The 24313-nt window shown below is 33.6% G+C and overlaps 2 protein-coding genes across 6 annotated transcripts in view; one reads left to right on the top strand and one right to left on the bottom strand.

Moving 5' to 3' along the window:
• Nox (NADPH oxidase) overlaps positions 1-24313 on the bottom strand; it is a 113755-nt gene that overhangs the window by 86631 nt on the left and 2811 nt on the right. The window contains exon 1 of one of the 5 annotated variants that reach the window (XM_035359039.2): positions 377-488. The exons of 3 other annotated variants lie outside the window; for them this stretch is intronic. Coding sequence is in view for 1 of the 2 variants with exons in the window: in XM_035359036.2 (XP_035214927.1) it covers positions 207-242 (36 nt within the window). In the remaining variant the exon portion in view is untranslated. One more of the 5 variants, XM_035359036.2, reaches the window with a different exon arrangement.
• The window catches only part of LOC118188576 (uncharacterized), a 28127-nt gene continuing 26074 nt past the window's right edge, over positions 22261-24313 (top strand). Inside the window, exon 1 of the mRNA XM_035359046.2 lies at positions 22261-22386. The gene's annotated coding sequence lies outside the window, so the exon portion shown is untranslated. The remainder of the gene's footprint in view (positions 22387-24313) is intronic.

Raw genomic sequence — 24313 nt, 5'->3', positions numbered from 1 at the left:
AAACTTGCCTATTTCAGCGGTTACTAAAAATCGCACGGCATTGAAAGTGAGGAATCAGTAGCTGAGTACATATTTAAGCTTTAAATTAATAATATATTTTCATAAACTTATATTCAGACAATGTAATGAATGTTTCTAAGAAATGCTTTCACGTAATGCCAGAAAATATTAAATAAAATCTGAAAATTATTAACGAAAATTCTTACCCGATATGATTTGCAAACTATGTTTCCATCCTGCATGATTTTTCAAATAAACAATGTACAGAGCTCATTGAAGTGCAGGCATTTTCAAAAGAAACAATGTACAAATCCCATGAAATTTTGATGATCTAGCATCAAAGGGGAAAAGCATTTATTATGCTCAAAACACTTACCGTTCAATCAACAGATAACACCCACGACAAGTATGAGCACCATCATTCCCCGCTGCCTTACAGCAACAGACTCAACGCTGTTTTACTGACAAGCAACAAAAGTAAATCCGGTTACATATGGAAACAAAACAATGTAATAGAAAAAGAAAAGAAAATTCCCCTTTGCTCAAGGTCAGACAGCAACCCCCCCCCCCACTTTGAAGACAATTTCTTGCAGGTTTGAAACCCTAAATATATATTCTTAGTGAGCAATTGTTATTCTGGACACAAACCTGCTTTCCAAGAAGTTTTGGTCTTAATTCTTTGGAACATAGTGTATCAAAGTGTTTTTGAGATTACCGTATTCGTCAACAAAATTTCCAGTTTAAAAGTCACTACACGTAATTTGGGAATGTACTGTTAATCGTGCAGAACTTTACTGACCGAAAAGAAAGAGGACTGGTAGTCGCTTTGGCAACCAGTTTGGTACTTCCTGTCTGATTGGGGGGGGGGGAAGAAGGTCCTTGAAAGTGAATGGAAAGTTGTGAATCTTGATACTAATTAGATACTAATGGAAAGATGGGGGATTCCCATACGGTAGATCAAGCTAAGTCAATCTGTATAGGACAAGTTTAACGAGTTCCCTTTCCCCGGCAAAAAAACATGTTGCGGTTTATGGACAATATGAATTATTTTCAATCAAATCATTGAAGACTGGGACATTTAATTTCTCATTGCTTGTCAATGTTCCGCTTAGGAATAATAATAAGTAAATAAATAAACAAAATTCTTAAAATGATTTCTTATCAGAGATAATTAATTTATTTCAAAAATGTCTAGGGTGAATTTGGTTTTGGAAATAATTAATTTCAACAAAAATGTAGTGCGTTTTAATTAATTATACATTCTCAATAAAGCACTTTAGTTCTTTAGTTCCGTTAAATTTATTGATGAGCACTTTAGTTCCGTTAAATTTATTGATGAGGGAATTCTCCCTTTGCTTTCGAACTTTTTCTCAGCTAAACGTTAAAGTGACGCAGACATATTTTTAAATCATTATGTGATATGGGATCAGTGGCGCACACAGGGATTTTTCAGGGGGCGGGGGTCGAGGGTCGAAATTCCACCATTCTCGTATCATACCCCAATACGCCGCCAAACATATTCTTTTGATTTTATGGATTGTTGGGAAGAAAAAACAGAAAAAATAATAATTAGCATTAATTAATAAAATTAATTAATAACAAATACTTAATTAAATTACCATAAAGCACAAGAATTTATGTATTTAGTTTTTTCATAAGTCAAATATAAAATCAGCAAAGCAAATTTATCATTATAGAAGCACCAAGTCATAGAGGAAGAAAAATCTCACTTTAATCTGTAATTACAAAACTGAAAACATGACGATTACAGTGTTTTCACTTACAGTCACCGGTCTACTTCTATGAGTTTACAAATAGTCACAAAATAAAATCTAGTTTTCATAGTTTTTTTGCGATGTCATTTATAACTTCCTCAGGGAGTGATGGTGAAGTTGCTGGAATTCAGCAGTGCAAGACCATTTTAACGTTCACTATGCATGGTACTTCTCAAGTATGTTTTCAGCCTTCTCAAAATCGAGAAAGATCTCACGCTTGTGAAATTCGCTACAAGAATAGGGTGGGATTTATTTAAAATCAAAGTTTGTGGATTAGATTATTTAGATTATAGCAGAGCATAAAAGGACTATGTGCCTAAAGGCAGGAATGCCTTCGTGGAAGATTTTTTTTTTAAGGGAAAGGGACTTGTATTCATGTTGTAGAGGCATTAGGTTATTTCGAAAAAGAAGATGGGAAAAATGTGCAAAATCCTCGCCTGGACTCGAATGCACATCGAGAACTCTCGAATACGCGTCGCGTATGCTCCCAATTACACCATGAAATGCGGAAAGGAGGATAAAAAATACCTTACATACTCTCTCTTTTAAAGTGCAACTGAGGAGGAGGAAATCCAGTCGCCCAATCCTGGTGGAGACGAATTATTGTCCGCCACTTTTTTTGTAGGTAGGGTGCCACTGTAGATTCTTAGTTTATTTTGTTAGTTTATGCTGGAGACATGAAAAATGAACAATGCCCTCGTCTGGACTCGAGTCTTGGACCTCTCGAATACGCTTCGAGTATGCTTCCAATTGCACCACGAAAGCATGCGGAAAGAAGAGAGAAAATACCTTATAAGGTTATACTGAGAAGAACTACGAAAATTTCATGCAGCCAGTCGGTTCGACGAGAATTTAGTTGGCGTCAGACTATCAGTTTCACCGCTGGACAGGAGCAAAATTTATAAATAAAATTTGAAAAATAGTATTTTCGTTTTAAACTTGTTTTATTACAATCATAATATCAACGTTATATAAATGGGATAAATGAATGTCAACAATCATGATATCAACTTTGTATAAATATGAATTTTAACTATGCATAGTTTTTATGTTTAACATCATGAATTACTTTTTTACAATTTTTCAGATATATTTTTCGCTGCAATGAATGGTATACATTCTGTTATCTAATCCTTAAGAGAAACTTTAATATTCTGATATTAATAAAATACGAAGCTACATGCAATTAAAATTTAACTATAAATCACAACAGTTTGAAATCCCGGAATGGCCGAGTGGATGAGACCCCTGAAAACTGGTAGTTCGACCCCGGTTAAAATCTCAACTATTATACGATTTACAACTATTACATGAGCATTTTACGTAGTTTTCCTTAAGTGTAATGAGTATACGATTTAGAGAGCACTTCAGCTAGTCAGATAGCACTCGTCTGTATTGCAATAGCCAAATAATCCAGTGTAGGATAGTTTAATGCATTATGGTTTTGATGAGACTGAGAAGCATTCTTAGTGCAACATCAAATTTTATCTGTGCTTGGGATTTTCAGACAAAATTTATCTGGTAATTTTGTCTGTGCTTGGGATTTGCAGACAGAAATTTCTATGGAAATTTTGTCAGTGAGAATTATTATTTTCTTCGTCGCATTACTTCAAAATTTTATATGGTTAAAATAATCGAAGACTTTCTGTAAAATAAAATACATAAATCGATCCTTTTTCAAAAAATTTAAACTTTAAAAACACTTTTATAATTGCAAAAAATAAGTAATCCATTTTATTTCTGCTTCAACTAAATGAAATGGAATAAATAAAAGGGTATTAACGTAAGCTCTTAAAATTAAACATGTTGTTTTTATTCTTATCAAATTAATATTGAATGCGTAAAACAGATGTGTAAAACAAAACGCATATTCTATTTTTACTTTCCGAAATATATTTAAATTAATTTATTATTTTCTTAAAAATATTTTTACTGTATTATATTATTCTTTCATATTATTTAAGTCAGTGTCATCGAAGTTTGTCGGGAAGCCCTAAATCTATAATTTTCTTCTTAGAAACTTTAAAATTATATAAATTTTTTGGGAACTCATAAAACCATTATTTTTAGTTGAATCTTTACCATTTCCAGAAAAATAACCACTTCTCCTTTCCGCAATGGTCGAATTTTGCTAATTAAGCGTTCGTCGGGAATGGAGGAACTCACTGATCATTTAGCCGTCTCACTACTGAGAACACTGCCCAGGAGGCGCCACAGGCGGAGAACTAATTACCCCAGCGAGAAAGAGGAAGGCTGTGCTACAATGCTGGAGGTTTGGTTTGGTTTATGTTTTACGTCCATGCAGTCAGTCCGTTTGCGGGATTCAAACCTCGGACCGAACTACCAGTGTTCAGCAACTTTACCGCTCAGCCGCTGGTGGGTCTCACAGTTTTGAAGGAGAACGCCCAGCAGGATGGATCCGAGCGTTTTCTTTTTCTTTTCTTTCCTTATCATCACTATTTAGAGAAGACTTTCCGCTTGACACTATTTTAAGTGACCCGTAACCTTAAAGACACTATATACATATAAACATCCATGCCTTCTCGGGATTCCAGCCCCAGGCCCAAGATTTTGTGGCAGTTAGCTTCTCTACCACCATGCCAACAGAGAGCCTGAAAAACAAATCTTAAAATAGCTAAAAAAAAAAAAAAACGCTGAAAGTATATTAATGGTGAATGCATTTTATGTGGAATGTACAAAGAAAATCATTATTTCATTGTAATTGGACTCGTGAAAACAGGTCTACTTTATTTTATTTCCAGTAACAGTAACAACAGAAATAAAAAATATTAATTTAATTAATTATTTTAAATGGTTATTTTGGCAGACGATTCAGAAATTCCCCATTCTTCCATCACTGCACCATTAATTCGCCCAGCACTTGTTAGCACCCCCCCCCAGCACTCGTCTTGAGCATAATATGCACCAAAGTGAGTTATGTGAAGCAAGTTATTCTCGTCAGCGGGGCTACCTGGCCGATATGCTAACTGCCCCAGTGAATCGGCCACCTCGCTGTCGGTGAAAAGAAAGAAATTCTTTCGAATTTCGACTTTCTTAACCCCTAAAGGAGAAGCTTGGAACCTCATGGTATTGCAAAACATAGTTTGAAGGCCAGTGACTGAAGTAACTCGTAACTCAATTAAAAGCAAATTTAATTTTACTCGTTCTAGAGTGGATAAACAACCTGGATAGCTGACGTTACAGTTACTTAGGATAATAGAAACTCAATTAATAATACATATCATGCTCATAAATAAATGGGTACTTACGTAAATCAATTATAAAAATGATTGTCGTAAAATGTTTTAACAATGATATAACATTACCTTATATGACAATAAAATTATGCATCAGTAATGAAGGAACTAAAATAAAATGTTTATATATTTGCGAAAGCATTCTAAATTCTGCCGATCAAAGTATGCTGTGAAATTCACGAGTGGGTATAACACAAAACGAACTTCCGCCCTTTTTTCCTGTTTGACCTTGCCATTCCTGTTTGTCGTACCGGATTTGCCCACACCATTTAATTTAATATTTATGCCGTTTGCTTCAATCTGTAAAATAATTTAATTAACTTCTTAACAGACCAGTGCTCTTCAAATTGCGATCCGCAAAACCTTTTAACTCCTGTAGGGGCTCCAAAAGTCACTAATTCACAAGAAATTTTGAATCTCATGTGTATCACAAAGCTGAACATCTAAAATAATTAATTATTAGCATTGTATTATATTTGAAGAAATTAAACCATGAAGAATCTACATGAATGTATGTATGTTTCTCGCACTGTGAAAAAATAATGGTAACTAGAGTCATCAAATTTTGAAAAACGTATGTTTTTCGCATTGTGAAAAAATAATGGTACCTAGAGTCATCAAATTTTGAAAAACGTAGTCTCCACCCGAACATGGGCACGGGGAAGCCCGAATTTAGAGCTTCACATTTGTTTTATTGTCTTTTTGTAAAACTTTAACGAATTTTTGATTAAAAAAATCTCAACAGTTTCAAAGCGAGTAGTGGCAATCACTGTAGGGAATAAAACACTTTTGTCTCCCAGACTGCCTATCGGAAATTCTAAATGTTATGCTGTTTTTAAATACTTTTAGCACGGTGTGGCGTTAGCCCAAGTGCTTTCGAATCATCGAATCATGTATGCGTCTGTAACTGGGGAAAAAAAAAGTTTGGGCGTAATATATTCATTTTATTTCTTATAATATTTTTATTTCTAATATATCAATAATTTATTATCCTATGCATTAATAATTTAATAACATACTTACGAAATATATGCTCAAAATGATATTATAATAAAGCATAACCACTACTAAATTTTTTATCTATTTCCGGAACTAACTTACGAAAGATTGTAAGTAGCGTTATTCTTTTCAAAATGTAATCGAAAAAAAAAAAAAAAAAAAAAAAAAAAAATCACGATATGAAAATTTCAGCTTAAAGGTTAGAGTTGCTTAATACACTGACTACCAATAAGTATTTGGACACCTATGCAAATGACGATATCTGCGGTCCTAAGGTACGTCACGGACTCCGTCGGTATATATCGTGTAGGAAACAGCATCGGCTTTAGTCGCATGCACGACGCCTCGCAGTTCGGAGCTCTCTGATTTCGAGAAAGGTATAATTATCGGGTATCACAAATGTGGCCGATCTTTAAGGGACATATCTAGCGATCTGAAGTACCTAAAATCGACAGTGGCCTATGTGATTAAGAAGTGGAAGGTGAGCGGTGATTGTCGGAATGTGCCCCGAGTTGACAGACCAACGAAACTGGGAGATAGAGACCAACGAGGGCTGTCCAGAGAAATTCGGAAGAACCGCAACCAACCGATGGCTCTCATCCACGAGGAGTTTCAACAGACATGTGGGAGTATTGTTTCAATGAATACCATCCGTAAGGAAGCACATCTGCTTGGTTTTTATGGTCGTGCTGCTGCCCATAAGCCTTTGATCACAAAGTCCAACCGCGCTGATCAGTTAATGTGGTGCAAAGCACATCGAAATTGGACCGTAGATCAGTGTAAACGGGTTCTTTAGAGTGACGAATCAAGGTTCACCCTTTACCGTTCGGATGGCAGGGTCTGTGTCTGGCGTCTACCTGGAGAACGTCTCCTGCCAGAATGCATTGTGCCAACAGTCAAGTTCGGCGGAGGTGGAATTATGGTCTGGGGGTGTTTCTCCTAGTATTGGCTGGGACCCTTGGATTCCATTCATGGTAAGCTCAACTCAGATGCCTACTGCACTATTTTGGATGGCAATGGGTTTCCTACGTTGTGGCAGTTTTACGGGTTGGACCCCTGTTACTTTCAGGACGACAATGGCAGCTGTCATGTTTCGACGTTAACCAAGGCTTGGTATGGTGCCAATGGAGTTCATCGAATGGACTGACCTGCCCAGAGTCCAGACCTGAACCCTATCGAGAACCTCTGGGACGAGTTGCATTGCCGAATTCAGGGGTGCACTACCCGTGCAAAATCAATGAAGGAACTTCTATGTCTTCTCCAAGCCGAGGGGAAGAAAACACCACTAGCTGTCATACAAAGACTTGTGGAAAGTATACCCCGGAGGGTCCACGCTTAATTACCTCTCGTGGAGGCTCTATCAACTCTTGATTTTGAAGTTAGTTTTACTTTTCTATCACAGGTGTCCAACTACTTATTGGTAGTCAGTGTATATGATGTTAGAAACTCTTTTTATTAATTATAATAAAGCTGGAAATGTTTATAAAATTATTAGATAGAGATATCAGTAAATAAAAATTAGTTTAATTTATATCAATTAAATGTATTATTAATAAAAGGAAATAAAGGTTTACAATATTTAAGAAGTACCTTTATTGCTTTCTCTGAAAATCGGCTATGCGCGAGGGCGCGTGGAAGATAAATTAGAAATATTCTGATACAGTCGCAGCTCTTCTCAAGGCACATAGATGATTAATGCTCTTTTTAATAAATATTTCCATTCTTTATCGATCAATTTCAGAAGCATGATAGCGTTTATGAATTTTCTTTTGCCAGAATTAGAATTTATATGCTGTTTGAAAAATCTCTTCGTAAAAGTCTTAATATTTTAAGAAGAAAAATATTACGTTAGACATAAAATCATATTTTCTTAATTGGAAAAAGTTTGTCAACAATTTTGAGCTGGAATTGCAGGTATCACTCTCTTTATGAAAGTTTGCATCATGTTACTTCGGATTTCTAGATTAACAAAAATCTATTAAGGCTGTCTGCCTAAGGCAAAGGATTGCCTTCGTGGAGGATATTCCAAGGAAAACTGGTTCGTAGTAACGTTATAGATGGGAGGAAACAACGGAAATTTTCTTGCGGGTAGCTCGGCGTTTTACCAGTGTTTAGTGGTCTTATCCCTCTCGGCTTCTGATGAATTATATTATTTACACTCTGTCCCAAAAGCTTGTGGGCTTAAATTCATAGGCTTATATTACGTGTTTTAGAAAAAGGGAAAGGATCACAAATACCAAATAAAGGTCTGTTTATTTACATCACATGCGACTTGCATTCCAGTATATATTCAACTAAAATAGCGATTTGTATATTAGAAAAAATAAAAAAATAGAAGGCAATACGTCCCAAAACTTTATAGAATATTAACATTTTAACAATTTGTGATAAATTTCAAATTAGTTAATACTTCAAAGTCGCCCCATTATTCCATATGAGGCGTTTCTCCATCGAGAGAACTAAGTTTTTTAATAACTTCATTGCATTGGTATACTCCAATGTATGGTTCCATAATGTACTATGCAGTCTCGATGGCTGCTTTTAAGGCATTCGCGGAAAGAAGCTGCCTTCCATTCTTATAAACTCTCCGAGGCATAATACGCCATATAGTCTCAATTGCGGTAAGATGGGGACTCGTTCATCGTTATCAGGATTCACTCAAAAACAATGATATTCTCCACGTCTGAGTAATTTTTGTAGCATTACATGTATGAATGGAAGCACTGTCATGCTGGTACACCTAATTCTGTCCTCCAGTGTTTTTTGCAAATGGTATAAGATATTTCTTAACGTTTCTATGCGTTTAGACGAATTTTGCCGACGATCTAGAAAGGTAAAACCCACTTGCCCTTTGAAATCGAAAGCTATCCACACCATAACATATCTATCTAGACTGTCTCTACTGAAATAGTTCCGCGGCTCTTTTCGTAAGTCATGCTAGTAATATGAATACCCGCCAAGACCACCTAGATTCAATTTTTTTTCAATCGCAAAAATTACAGAGATCCATTTGACACCACATGTTATTTGGTTACTGGCCCACTGCAATCTCATTCGTTTGTGAAGTTTTGGAGAGGTAATGATCGATCTAATTTTATGGGAATCATGTAACCAGATTCTTTGATTCGCCTACGAATAGTGTTTTCGAAATTTGCAATCCAGAAGCCCTTGTAATTTGGCGAACCGACATTTTCTACGTCGAAGCCATTCTTTGTATCCACCTATCACTGTAGCTATCCGTCAATCGGTGTCTTCTGAACGTAGTTTTGGCTGATGTGGCATCTTACAAGGTATTACACGATAAGTCATGCTTACAGATCGATTCAGAAGTTTCGAAATTTTTTTAACAGACCTACCGTGCAATTTACAGCTCAGAATCCTATAAACTTTAGCATCAGAAAGTTGCGTAACTGTAGGCATACTTAAAAAACTCAGTTCAAATGATCTTTTTTCTTTTTCAAATTGGAGGTTTGAATGAAGACATTATCATATAAAAAGCTCAAGTTCCCCATTATGATTGTTACTAAGCAATTTGCATGAAATTGTATTTGTCTATAAACTTTTGGGACACACAATTTTTCTATTTTTTTTTTCTAAAAGACAAATTGATATTTTTATTATATATTTACTCGAATGCAAGGCACATGTGTTTAAATAAACATATTTTAATTAGGTAATTTTATACATTTCTATTTTTCTTAAACATGTAATTTACTTGAGTGTATAAACTTTTGAAACAGAGTGTGTTATCTCTCTTTCCTTCTTACAGCGAATCACATTATTTAATTTATGTGTTTAGTAAAATATTCAATAGAGTTAAAAAGTTAAAACGATTTCAAGCTATTTCAGATCTGGAATTATCCAGACTTCAGATATGTGGTAAATCCGGTTAACAAATTAAAATAATAGTAAAAAATTTAACTCAAAAGAATTTTGAAAAAACTTTAACATAAATACTACGAAATTGCAAAGCAATACTACGATAACTACTTTGAAATATAAAATAAAAGAGTAACCATTTAAAAAATTCACAAAATTCTTTTTTGATTTCTTGGCAGCCCTCTGCGTAGAAAAGGGAGTAGTGGAAATACTACTGCTCTTTTCTGAATACAATAAAAATCAAAATGATTAAGAATCTCCTTAGTATTTTAAGGAGTCCATCTCAGAGTCAAGATGAAATCAAATCGTCTTTGCAATACACCAGTGCAATGTTTCAAGTTTCATTGCTTTGGGCATTCACAGCAGTTAATGTTAACAAGAGCCGAGAAGTGTTCCAAAGGCCATATAACGAATTGCGGACTCCATAAAAAGGAATAAAAGTCTGCTTAAACACTAATGCTTCGGTCCACATATGACCCCTCATAATATAGGAGATGTCTCTTATACTTTTAGGCTCCGTTCAGAGGGTGGTATAAATGTTGTAACTGGTTTAAGCCAAGCTTCATTGCTAGGTAACCAGAACTTGCTACGTCACAAAAACTGGTTTAAGGGTTTGGCATAAGTTCGAAGTTTCCAATCTTATGCCGACCTGGTATAAGAGTCGATCAATCACAGCGAACGCGCGAAACGTATTGAGCGGGAAAACAGAGCGTGAAGCATAATTCAGAAGTGCTCATCAGTATCGCCACGGAGGGAGGGGCTTCAGTAATGGACCAATGAGCTTCTATTGCTCTTGTGATGCTGAATCTTTGAAACGATAGATATGATTGCAAGTTATTGTTTACGTTTTATTTTACATTTTTTTCGCAGTTACATATGTATGGCGTATAAATGCTGCTACCATTTTAGTAGAAAATATCATGGTGCTTTCATTTTATAAGTTTATTTAATCATCAAGATTTCACTTTCGCGAAACTTGTCACGCACTGATATTCGGATTAATATTCGTGGCATATTATCACGCTTTATATCCAAAAGAATGCCTCAAACTACCAATAGCCTCAAATATTAAGCGTTTACTAAACGCTTAATATTCGATTAAGCGTTTACTAAACGCCTGTGGATTAAGAGAATTCAAGAGTACAATTATTTTATTGAGCTGAGAATAACTGAAAGTGTTACAAGCATTGAGCTAAGAAAATATTAGTTACAAATGAAGCAGAATAACTGAAAGTGTTGAAAAGTTTATAATGTTGGGTTTTCATTCTTGATGTTTTCCGTGCACTTCAAGTGTGCTTCTCCAAACTGACTCTTGATCAAAAATTAAATTATTTAAAAGGAGTAGGTATTGACAGAGGCTTTTCACCCAACATTATTAATGAAGCAGTTAAAAAATTCTCATCTCAACACACCAAAAGGTACAATCTTATTTTAGATTATAAGAATTCTATTCTCATTTCTTTCTTTCCATCAATTAGCTATAAAATTGCACTTACTTTACAGAAACTTAACTTTCGTGTCGTTTATTGTCCTATCAATAAAATTCTGATTTCCATACTTTATAGGACCCCCATTCCGCATATGAATTCTTGTGGTATTTACAGGATTCCTTGCCAGTGTGGTTTAATTTATTTTGGTCAAACTAAGAGAGAATTAAAATTTCGCTTTAAGGAACACGAGGCATATGTTAGAAAAAAAGGAAACACAGAAGTCCTCTGTTGCTTAGCATTGTTGGTCCGAAAACCACATTTTCAATTTTTCTGCAGCCAAAATTATTCTAAAAACATCTTCCATTGGTGAATTAGATTTTCTAGAGGGGTTTCACATTCAAAAAAATCTTTCTGTTCTAGTTAAAGATCCTAACTCCAATCCATCTTTGTCTTCCGCCTTTAAGGAAATTATATTTTAATTCTAGTTTCATCAATAGATGGGGCCAGTAGCTTAACTTCTTTTCAACCATTCTTGTCTTATCTTATCCAAAGAATATGTATTCTTGTACCTATGTGATTAGATAAGACATTCTTTGTCATATCTAATCACTATATCTAATGTCGTTCATTTGGCCTTTGGCAGCTGTGTTACGAGGTCACATTGAATTAATTATTTACTACGTTATGGCAATATTTAGATATTTGCATCAGATTCCATTGGTGACAGTTCCCTTTTTTCGCCAACTTGTGTTGTAAGGTGAGGAACAGATTTCATCAGACAACTGTTGTAAGTGGAGGAAAGTATTGCATCAGACAACTGTTGTAAGCGGAGGAAAGTATTGCATCAGACAACTGTTGTAAGCGGAGAAAAGTATTGCATCAGACAACTGTTGTAAGCGGAGGAAAGTATTGCGTCAGACAACCAGCGTCTTCACTTCTGTTTGCTTGGGTAGTTGAAGGTATTTTGCGATTGGTTGCCTTCTGACGCTGGATTTTTTTTTCATTGGCGGCAAAACTTAACTGTGGAACTTTATAAAAGGCGGTAATTTTTGTCCACCTAGGAGGGAGGAGAAGGAGGAGATTGTGATGGTGCGAGATGTAGATGCAGCATGGAGAAAGACGAGAGTGGGGTGAAATGCAAACTTTCGGAATTTATTGTGCAAGCTTTCTTGGTCTCTCAGTGTGTATGAAGGAAGCGAGTTTTCTTTCTCTTTGATGCTGTAGTTACAAAATTTAAGCTAATCTCTTTTTTTTCCCGGGCTTGGCATTTTCGCCCGGCATCCCGATGAAGAGTACCTGCATGTGATTGAGCTGAAATATACCAAGTCTTCGAAGGGCTCTGTGGAAGAATTGATCTATCTTTGTTTTCTGAGTGAGGAGGCCTCATATCGCCATGTGACACAAAGGATTCAAAAAAAGAATATGTCTTCAGCATTGTTAGTATTCAATAAAGCAAGAATTAAATCTGTTTTCACGTGTTTGTCACTCTCTCGTCACGGCGGGCTATAGACCTGGATTTTGTCGTGGGGTAAGTTGCCACTATATTCCTGTTTATCATAACATGTGACATATACTTTTGCCACCACAACCAACGAAATAAACATTACCACAAGCTGAGAGTGATGGTTCGGTGAAACCATCGACACTAGTCCTGTGAAAATTGGCAAATATAACCCCGAGTTTTGTTGTTTGACTTCTAAATTAAGTAACGTCATGTTTATTGAAAAAAAAAAAAAAATACAGGAAGGAACTTTCAGCTTCTTTTTCACATTTCAAACCCTTCAATATTAAAACTAAAAATTTTAACTTAAAAAAAATTCTTTCTATTTTAACAGTCCCGCAAAAGATCTGTTTTAATGCTCCAGGTGGAACAGAGAAAAATTTTATATGATTGCAGATGAATATACCTTTAGACTACCATCGGAACCTTCTAGTATATCTCCTGTGTATTTGAAAAGTGAAAAAATATATTAGGCTATTCTATAAAAATACTGAATGTTTTTAATTAGATATAGTATGAATTAGGTTCATTTTTTATTTAAATCAGTCCTATTCAAAAGTTAAAAAAGTAGCTTTTAAATAGTTTAGTATGTTAATCCATAACGGACACATTCGGTTTGAAAATAAGTATCTTACATTTTGACGAATAGCAACAAACTCGAATGAAAAATGAAATAACGCAAAATTGCGTTTAGAGACTAATAGCCCTTTTGGGCTAATAATATTGCGAAGCGAAAAATTTCAGCTAACAGTCTAACGTATCAAAAAAGAGTTTACCTTGTTTGAAAATATGAAAAATTTACAAAGATTAAAATTTATACAAATGCTTGCTTTTACAAAAACGTTTCATTTAGTAATAGTAATATCTACGGTTACCTCATTATAAATCTAAATCTTAATTATTAAAGAAACTAATAGAAAGCCAATAAATAAATAAAAAATAAAAATAATAATAAAAAAAAATGAAAGGTTTCAGATTTTAAACTACGTCCAAAAAGGCGTTTTTTTAACGTTTTGTGGGTTAATTGTCATATTATTTGCCCTTAAATTGTAAAATTCAGTTCAACGGCAATGTCGCAAAATAATTTTAAAATGAGCATATCTTTAGAATTTCCGATACACAGTTCCGCGCGCTGGAGATAAAAAGGTTTCTATCGTTGAGTTTGTTAATCAAAAATTCATTAAAGTTTTACAAAATATGAAATCGATAATAAAGCAAATTCCAAATTTTAAATTTGGAATTTCAGATGCCCACATTCGCGGTAGGATTACATCATTCAAAATTGGATGGCTCTAGTTACTGTTGTTTTATCATAATACGAGAAACATACCTAAATTTACGCAGATTCCTCATTATTTAATTTCTTCAAATATAATACAGGGGGATAGTATTTTGTGGCAACAATTTGAAAAGTGATAGAGCCCTTTAAAATTTTCAACGCAAAATCGCAAAACGAAAACAATAGTCCCTGAGGGACAAAGCCCCTTTGGATTAAAAATTTAAAAAAAATTACAAGTCTTTGCTTTCGAAGGTTAAATAGAATTCTCTTCAGCTGCGGAAATGAAAATCTGAACTGAATCTGAATATGATTAGCTCCTAAGTTGCGTTTCCTAAGTTCTTAAGTTCTTTAGTGTTTTCTTTTTTGTTGCACTTTAGTGCTAATCTTTGAATAATGTTAAAAAAAAAAAAAACTATTAAGTTATTTCTATTTACACAGCAATGCTTGTTCCTGTCCTTTATTTGGATGATAAAACGGCGTAATAAACAGAAAAAGCTCAACCTATTAAAAACGCACACTGCCGCTTGAATATGAAACCTGGAAGGAATGTACATTAGCTTCCAAGAGTAAAGCACGCGATGGAAATTCTGAGCTTCGAAATGCGTGTATGAATTTCATTAGGTAGCATTCAATGTCGTTGTAGAAATGAAAATGTAAATACCATATGATGTAACCAATTCATATTTATCTTTCGCAAATTTGTAAATCAGGCGTTTGTTGAGCATAACACCTTTCTGAAGCCTTTGAATAGGTAAATTTAGTTTCTGATAGGAAATTTTAAGAAGATTATTTTATTTTTTATTTATATTAGGTGAGAATAATAATAACTTAAAGAAGACAACTGGATAATTGCCAGTGCTGGCGTGATGTCGGATATAAATATAGCTGTTTTCTTTGATGTTGACTTCTGTATAATTTACCGCGTTTGGAAACAATTTCACACGAGAGGGTCAGTTTTCTGGAGACTTGTTTAGTGTGGACGTCCAATCGTTACTGCACCCTCCAATAAGAATTATACGGCTAAGTACAATCGACGAGCAGCATTAGGAATAAATTTTAATAATAATATATCATAATAATATCAATAATAATAATTTTAATATTATAAATAAGTTTTAATAGTAAAAGATCAATAAACGTTATGATTTAGGAGGTAAATTTTAAGACTGGTTGAAAATAAATTTCAAGAAATGAATCAGTTTTCACAATAAATAATAAATAAATTTTAACATTTGCGTTGATGGACCGAAAGTAATTTTAGAAATTGATTTATACAATTGCTAAATAAATGAAGAGATTGTAACTATTTTAGTCAGATCATAAAAAATTCAGCCGGAGCGAACTGGAGCAGTTTACTTTCTAATTGAAATGCAGATAGATATTAAAGATTAATGAAGTCCTGATATTAAACATTCATTTTATGATTTCTGATTTATGTGTGATGGTGTACTTAACACATAAATATATCTTTCCTTTTTTCGAAAGAATTTATTAAAATTATATTTTTAATTCCGTAGAACATGTTCATTTTTATTATTTTTCTTCACTTCTTATTACGCATGCGAGACCAAAAAAAACTTGAATAAAACGTCGGAAACCGTAACAAATCGCGAAATTGTTATTATACTTAATAAAACTCACTTCAAATAATAGGATACATATCAAATGCCTGGCCATTGACCATCAGGTCATTAGGAAAAAAAAAAAAAAAAAAAAAAAAAAAGGATGAAACAAGAAAATTTTCATTATCTTATAATTTGCTTCATTACAAATACCAGCAACAGATGGCAGCACATACCGAAAAGAAGCTGCGAGAGACATCTTGTAAGCGGAATTGTTCCTTTTAACTCAGAATTAAATTAAAAATTTAAATGCGGGATGATCAGGGGCGGCAAAATTTTTAAAATTTAAGGAAGACATTAGGCAGCAGAGGACCTGAAGAGATTGCACCGGGCAACAAAAACGCTGATTGCTGACCTAATCGTATAAATGTATCCAAAAGCTTTCTCCAATAAATTTTATATTTAAAATATGTACCGAAAATATACGAAGTTCTTTAAATAAACCAAGTTATCTAAATCGCAAGTTATAGTTAAATGTAATAGCTTTTGTATAGAATGTGATTATATTCGCATTTGCATTGTATAGTATTTGCTATTTAAGGTTTTTAATGAATGTTTCCGTTGGAAAGATGTTTGGAAATTCATCGCAGACTTGGATTACAAGTGGTGCTCTGGCTTTCCTCACAGATGAGTTTGGGCACCACCAAGGACTGAGCGGTCAAAGACTGCTGAACACTGGTAGTCTGCCTGTGTTCGAATCCAGGCGAATGGGCTGGTTTCAAGGTTAGTTTTCGTGGTTTTGTCTATTCTAACGTGAATACGATCCAATTTCTCTTAGAAAGTGCTTCACGAAGGTATCCCTTCCCTTATGCTGATAGATGTCTTCTCGTGTGCTTTGTCATATTCAAATAGGCAAACCCACAGATGAGCTGGGGTGCCAGCTCTCGGGAAAGTTAAGGAGGAAAATATTCAACGGCGATAGACATACGGTATTTATCTAATATCCTTGCATGATCAGAAACTCAGACTATTTGCTTACTCCAGGCCACACTATGATTATCCCTGTAATCACATTACACCTACAGAAATCCAGGAAAACGTCGCTTGTTGACGCATAAGAAAACACTGACATTAATTATTATGTTACAACACCTTACTCATATGTTATTAGCACTGTTTTTTTAAACTTTTGTTTTGAACGGCTCTCTGTTTATACATTTTCATTCAAACAGCTGAAAAACTCCCCCCCCCCTTGCCAAAACTGGAACTAAAATACGCTGTTGCCAGTCCACTTTCCCCTTTGAGAAATATTATATTAAAAATATTAATAGCACTAAATAATAATAATGATTAGACAACGAAATACTACAAAAAATACATTTTAGAATATTCCGTGGCTCGCACACACGCCCATGCAGCCAATCTCCGCCGGGATCCGAAATCGAAACAGATAATCAGGCTGTAGATTACTGTATCTCAGAACTGTAAGCAACCAGTAAGCACAATAAGCCTCTGCTTAGAGCCTCAAGGACGAGGGCGTCTCAAGAAAGGTGCTTGGGGATACATGCGGACATCACTAAAATTTCCCATTGCGGGTTTCTTGGATTTAATGGATTGGAATTCCTTCGATAAATCATCTTCAAAACCCGGAGGATAAGTAAGTGCATTATTCACATTCAGAAAGCATATGAATAGTAAAATGCTATCTAAAATTTGTTTCTTCTTTGCAGAACTAAAAACGTCGGTTGATACGCTCAACGAAAAAATACGTAAAACAGTCCTTACTGTTCGACCTTCCTGTAGTGTTTAACCGATACTCCTGAATCTTGCATTTCTTGAAGAATAATGGATTCTCAAAATGATACACAAGCAATGGCTTGGTTTGCATTCTCACTTGCATTGGTACATAACGAAGGGCTAAAACTATCTTTCAAGGGTTCGTGATTGAGCATTACTTTCTGTTCTGCTGTAATACAAATCATGTTTGGTATCTTTTTCCAAAAACTAAATTGAAAAAATTCCTGCTACGGGTAATACTCAGAAAGCACTAGCTTTTGGAACTCGACTGGTAAAACCTAAGCTGTCTTAGCATCCGAATACGCAACCTCTTCCTGCTCCACAACATTATATGTCTAAGTTACCAAACTATCCTCTTCTCTCCTTGAAACTTATTCGTTTTCTGTCGACATCCTGGTAATATAGTTACGAGGTCGGCGTAGAAGGCTTTTGCCGTCATGCAGATAAGGTTCCGAGTCACTGTATTATCTGATATTTGCTTCCCATTTATTCACAGGAATATATAGGCCTAATTTTAAGAAAATTTCTGTATCTTCCAAAATACGCGGGTGTTGTTTGCTATTCTTGTGACTTCTTTTGCTGTATCTGGCCCTCTTATTTCTTCTTTAATATTCAGCAAATCGATGACGTAGACTTATTATAAAATCTTACGACTGCAGCTGTTTGCACATTTTATTCACCTTCTTCGTGATTTCCTTCTTTATTTCTACTATAATCATCTTCTTTTTCTTAGCTTTTCCTTTACAAATTTTTCTCTTAGGAGGCCACTATTGCTGGGTAGTTATAAAAGAACAGTAACTATTGTTAGATATACGTGTAAAAAGAAGCTTTATGCGAATGCATACATAAGCACATATAATCACAATTCTATAATAAACAATCAATGCTTATGCGGATATTTACAACGCGAGTGCGCCATGCCGACCTAGACAGAGTTTCCTAGACACCTAGAGAGGTCCTAGACATGTTTCCTCTCAGTTACGCAGCGACAGAAAGAGAACTATCGAAGCAGTTGTAATCACACGCAACAAAGCATATACGTACTATGTACGAAATTTACTATAAAATTTTGCTCACCTTGTAGAACACTTATAATAATTTACAAGTGTTTTGCAATACTACAGTAAAAATGGTTGATAATGAAAGATACCTTCGCACTGAAAATGTTAAACTGTTTTCTTTATCTTTCTAGCGAAAATTGTTTGGTGCTTATTATCCTGTAACGGAAAAGATTCAAACATTCTTTTACTAACAAGTTGCCAAGAATATGTCATCACTAAACACAACACCGAATTTCCAAACAATAATGACAATTCAAAGGACAACAATTTTTAAGGTACAAAATATGATCTTAAACAAAGTTAACTTTATATTTGCGTAAAAATATTTGACTAAGGATAACAAAAAAAATTATCAGTAAACTTTCATAATATGTTGAAGTAATCAGATGAAATGTAAATACTATGTTAGTTTCGCTAGCTTGAACGAGAAAGGATTTGCAAAATTTGTTGTGTGCAAATACATCGATTTAATACTTGCGAAAACTCTGTAACCCAACTATATGTTTTTTGATAAATTCAGTCTTTGTTTGAATTAAAGTTCCATGAAAAAAGTATCTGAAGAATTACAGACTCTTTCCAAGCATAAAAATACAGAAGGCTATTTTTCTCTTCTGAGGAAGAAGCATTACAACCACTACAAACGTACTTGGCTTTTTTTTTTTTTTTGCATGTTTGTTGAAATGAGAGGCAAAAATCGAATTTACCAATTAAATGGCATGATAGTATTAGATAAGCCTCATTTCAAACATGTAATAAACAAATGAAACAACTCTAATTCTAAAATTCGTTACGCGAAGTCCTCTACTAATATTTCTACGCTACCTATTTGCTGAACATAGGGCAAATCTGTATGCCTAAAAATGACTTTTGGTAATGAACAAGTAAAACTAGCCTATATGGTAGCACATTAATTTCTTTCATGCTTTTTGTAGGATACTGTTTATCGTATATATAGACAAGCCTATATGTCTAAAACTGAGTGTGACGAAAATAAAGCTATGCCTGGGTTTGGTTTGTTTGATAATGGAAAAGCGCACGAAGTGCTATTTGCCTAGGTGAGAGATGCCTACATGGATGTGTTTCTAAGGAAACAGGATCGTATCGATGTTATATATGGGAAAATTAGGCCTAAATATAGCGCTTTAATTACTTTTCAATTAATATTTGTAGGTTGCATATTTTTCGAACATGCGGACCAATATATGTGTTTTAAAATGATTTACGGAGTAAACAAACAAAAATCCATTAACTGCTTTTCAGTTAATATTTATAAACTACTTATTTGTCGAACATATGGAGCAGTTTATGTGTCTAAGAATGACTCATGAGGTTAAAAAACAAAATGAGGGCTATATATAGTATATTGATTGCCTTTTCCACTAATGTTTAAAGCGTTCATATTTGTAGAATATGTAAGTGTCGCAAATATTCAAATAAAATAATTTAATACCTTAAACAATATATATGAGCTTTTATCCCTTAGAAACTCTTTTATGAAGCCATTTTTTTCTGAGACAGATATCTCAAATAAGCTTCTTCATTGTCAAAACACCAAACTTATGTAAATATTATATGCATTTATAAGCTTATATAAATATTAAACTTTAATTTAATTTAATATTAAACTTATGTAAATATTATATGCATTATGCAAATATTATATCAATGAGCAAAATTAAAAAATTAAATTGAAAAGATGTAAATTAATTCAAAAGAGCTTAATTTCACTTAGCTTGGAAATAACAACAAAAAATCTGGTAAACAGAGTTCCAAAAATGCAGCTATCTAGATAGAATTTCTACGGTAGTTCAATGTAAAATTATGAATATGAAAGTCTTTATTGTTTTGATATCATTGCCTGATGTTCAGTTCAGATAATGAAAACATAGATCATTATTGACAGTTTAGGTACAGAGCTATACTGATCTGCACTTCATAATGATTCTCAGGCTTGTGTTAATATTTTGATTCACAGTCAACTCTTGATCAACCTGGATTAGAATAACTGGTTTGATGATTAACCATTCTCTTAAAAAATAAGTTTGTATGTTGAGAACCGGGGAAATATCATTATCGCACGCAGTAAATGATAAAACATAGAAAAGGTACAGAAAGAAGATATTGGATTACAGTATAGCACACTCAAGTTAACTCACGAAACAGGAAAATCACGAAAATAATGTGCAGCCACCTCATTCTCTAGGATTTGAACTAAGGTTGAAATCCAGATGTTTATCTTCTCTTATCTATTAGATCAGGGGTTCTCTAACAGGGGGAAATTTCGTTGTTCCAGAGGGGGAGGGGGCGGGTTACAATCATACTTTTATTTAACTGTTCAGTATTTCCTATTATTATTGTTCCCGTGTTTATCATAAAGCTTATTCAATTAGTGCCATGGGCGAATATAACAGTATAGCACGCTAAAGTTCTGCAAAGTGTTATCATCGTAGAGATTCGGTCTTCTTAAACAAGACCCCAATTTTTAACAATTCAGAAAAATCAAAATTGTGTGGAGTTGTCAGTTCCGTGTCCGTGCAGTTATCACAGTTTCTGTAGGTTTTCCTACCTTCTCTGTCAATTTTCGATCCTCTGTGATGACCAGTACTAAGCCTGACTAAGTCGATTTCCATTGATGTTATGGAGTTGGTGCTTTACTGGAATTGAATGTGTTTAGCATTTAGTTTATAGATATAAAAAAAATTTTTTTAGTTGAAGTTTGGTATTTATCAACACTTTCTATACTTTTGTTGTTTAATTAATAAAAAAACTAATATCTAAATAATCTAAATATAAATGCATACGTATTTTTCAAATTTTGGTAAGAAGGGGAATTGCAACTTCTAAGGTAAAAGGAGTACATGGGGCCAAAAAAAAATGAAGACTCCTGATTAGAACTTTAAAGGATACAAAAAGGAAAATTGTTTTGGAGAAGTGTATCAGCAGTGATGGTAGATGCTGCCGTGATGATGTTTGACAGGTAAGATTTGAGGAGACAAAAATAAAACTCTAACCAACTTTTTTACTCATAATAAAGTTCATTTTCTCATAATAAAGAAGTTTAAACTTAGTTCTATTAATCAAGTTCTTTCGCAAATACCGTTTTTTTTAATATCATTGATAGTTTACTTTCTCGATTTCTATGGAATTTTATGCTTCTTTTATTTACAGCATATTCTTTTTGTTTCCACGTGAACATTTCCAATACTGATTTAAGCGGCAAAGCTGTTAAAGCCCCTGAACACTGGTAGTTCGGTTCGGGGTTCAAGGTCTAGCGCAACGGTTGGCTGCATTGGTCTTTTCATAGTTTTTTTCCATACGTAACACGGATACGAGCTAGCTTCTCTTAAAAAATCATTCATGGGGCATCCTTCCCTTTCCGTATAGTGCCTTATGGCGGAGCATGTAATAAAATAAAAAATACGATTTAATTTTACACAATACAATGAACTTACTTTTCAAATTAAATGTTTTGAAAATACAGTTAATTCTTAATTTCTGTTTCCTCTGATTTTTTGTTAACTGCCCCTGGATTATAAGCGCTTTTTGAATTAAATGTTGACGTGCTCTGTATACTAACCCGATTAATTTGGGTTGCCTCTGTAAAGGTTTTAGGTGTTATTTTTCAGAAGTGAGTTCTGAAAGCTGCATGTCGTCAAAATTTAGTTACTGTTGGCTCAGTTAAAAAACGTATACAAGACGTTTACATTAAGAGCATCTGTTTAAGCAGAGAATGTCGTCACTTACGAGATGTCCTCGTTTGTCGGTTACGGTTACTGTAATAAGATATAAATCTATATCATCATAGTGTTCGTCTATGTTTCGCTGAGGATTAAAACGGTTATTTCAGTAAGTAATTATTTGGAAACTTGATTACTTTACTTTTCTATATAATCTAAGTTATAATCAATTTGCGAAATAGAAACCTTTCATTGGTTTTATTGAAGTTATTTGCTGGTTTTAACAATATAGCTGGTGTTAGAATGCTACTTCTTGTAAGAACTGTGATCGTAATTTCTTGTGTCTCTATTACTATTTAAGATTTATGGCATTTCAGAATCACATCGAATAACATTAAGTTTAATAATGATTATTCATTTTATCTAAGTCATTATATTTAGTTCTTTTTTAATGCCTGAATGAATAACTTATTGTGTTAAATCTAAGGTAATTTCTCATTACTGTTTTATCACACTGTTATTTTATTAGTTTGAAGTTGGTACTTGTGCCTCTGTAATTAATTAAAATTTTTTATTGTTTTAAGGTTTAACTTGAAATAGTTTGATTTAAATTCGTTCTTTTACATGCTCATGATTATGGACGCGTTTTTAAAATGCGCTCATGAAAATTAATATAATACAATCTCTGTATATCATTTTCACATTTAGATTTCTTAATAAAATGTTCTTGAATTATGATGCTAGTCAGCATAATAAAAACAACTTCATTATCATGCACCATCATTTTCTAACTATCGGATTGTGTTATTTTAAAGAAATATCGTGCATATTATTAGGGAAACTTTTAATTAATTCTGATTAATTTTTTGGAAGACATGTGTACCTATTAAAATGCTAAAAACCGCAATTTGATTTTCAAATTCCAGTTTAACAACTTGCTGAACCATTAATAACTATGATATTTTAGTGAGCCACTATGATAGTTTAGTGAGCTATTAGCAACTGTGATACTTTAGTGAGCCACTATGATAGTTTAGTGAGCAACTTTTGATAGTTTAGTGAGCCACAGCAGAGCAACTATGATAGTTATATTAGTTTGTAAAAAATGTGATTACTTCTCAGCGGTCAAATATAAAGCTCTATAATTGAAAATTATATACACACCTTTGAAATCATAAAAATTTCCAAATCACTAATTTATGTAATCTTAAAAGTTGAAGTTTTCCAAAAAAGCAAAAGCAAATTTAAAAATACAGTACAACTAAACTAGCCAGCTATTATCATAGTCGTCTAGCTATGATACTATCATAATTATTATCACAGCAGTATCATATCTGGTAAGTTATTATCATACCTATCAGCCGCAGTAACACAAAGGAGAAATAATTAATCCATAGAAAATTCATAAAATTTCACTATTGTTATTGAAACACGCCGGAATATTTCTAAAAACGTAAAATGATTTACAGTCGTCAGTAATTATTGTGTTAAAGAATAATGTACTGAAAACATACACAAAGCAAAATACAGTACAATACAAATTCGTTAAATAAAATGATTCATGATATAAAGCATCATTATCCAGGCAAAGGAAACATAAACTTATTCATATCGAAAAGCACCACAATATTAAAAAAATACATATTGTAAAATTAGGTTGATTAAGAAACACATTTAATAATTTGGCAGATAAAAGAAACATCTCCCAGTGGTGTATAGCGCTTGGAAAATGTACCTTTTATTAGGGTTTCTTAACCGAAAAACAGGATTCACTTTTTTTGGCATTCCAGCGTGTGCCTATTGGTGTTTTTTCTTCAGGAAATAAAACACTTTCCGTATATTTCTTGGGAATCATAAATCATCTTAAATTTTAATAGTATAATATCAGTAAGCTATCTTCAGGAATTATTTGTCATGATGATAATACTTATATATTTTAATGATGTGGAATATTTCCTGAAGAAAGGGATAATAAAATAAGTTAAGGGGTTAAAAGAAAAGTCAGTTTTAATTAATGCAGAATGAGATAGTATTCTAGCTTATAAGCCTGGAAAAATTACAATGGAATCGGACAGCCTTGACGTAGTTTTGCTTAC

The sequence above is a fragment of the Stegodyphus dumicola genome, chromosome 2, assembly GCF_044657685.1.
Source record: "Stegodyphus dumicola isolate Sdum_Otavi_A_Nest chromosome 2, ASM4465768v1".
In the NCBI taxonomy this organism is placed as follows: domain Eukaryota; kingdom Metazoa; phylum Arthropoda; class Arachnida; order Araneae; family Eresidae; genus Stegodyphus; species Stegodyphus dumicola.
Note: the sequence above shows the minus strand (reverse complement) of the source record. Positions and strands in the feature narration are given on the sequence as shown.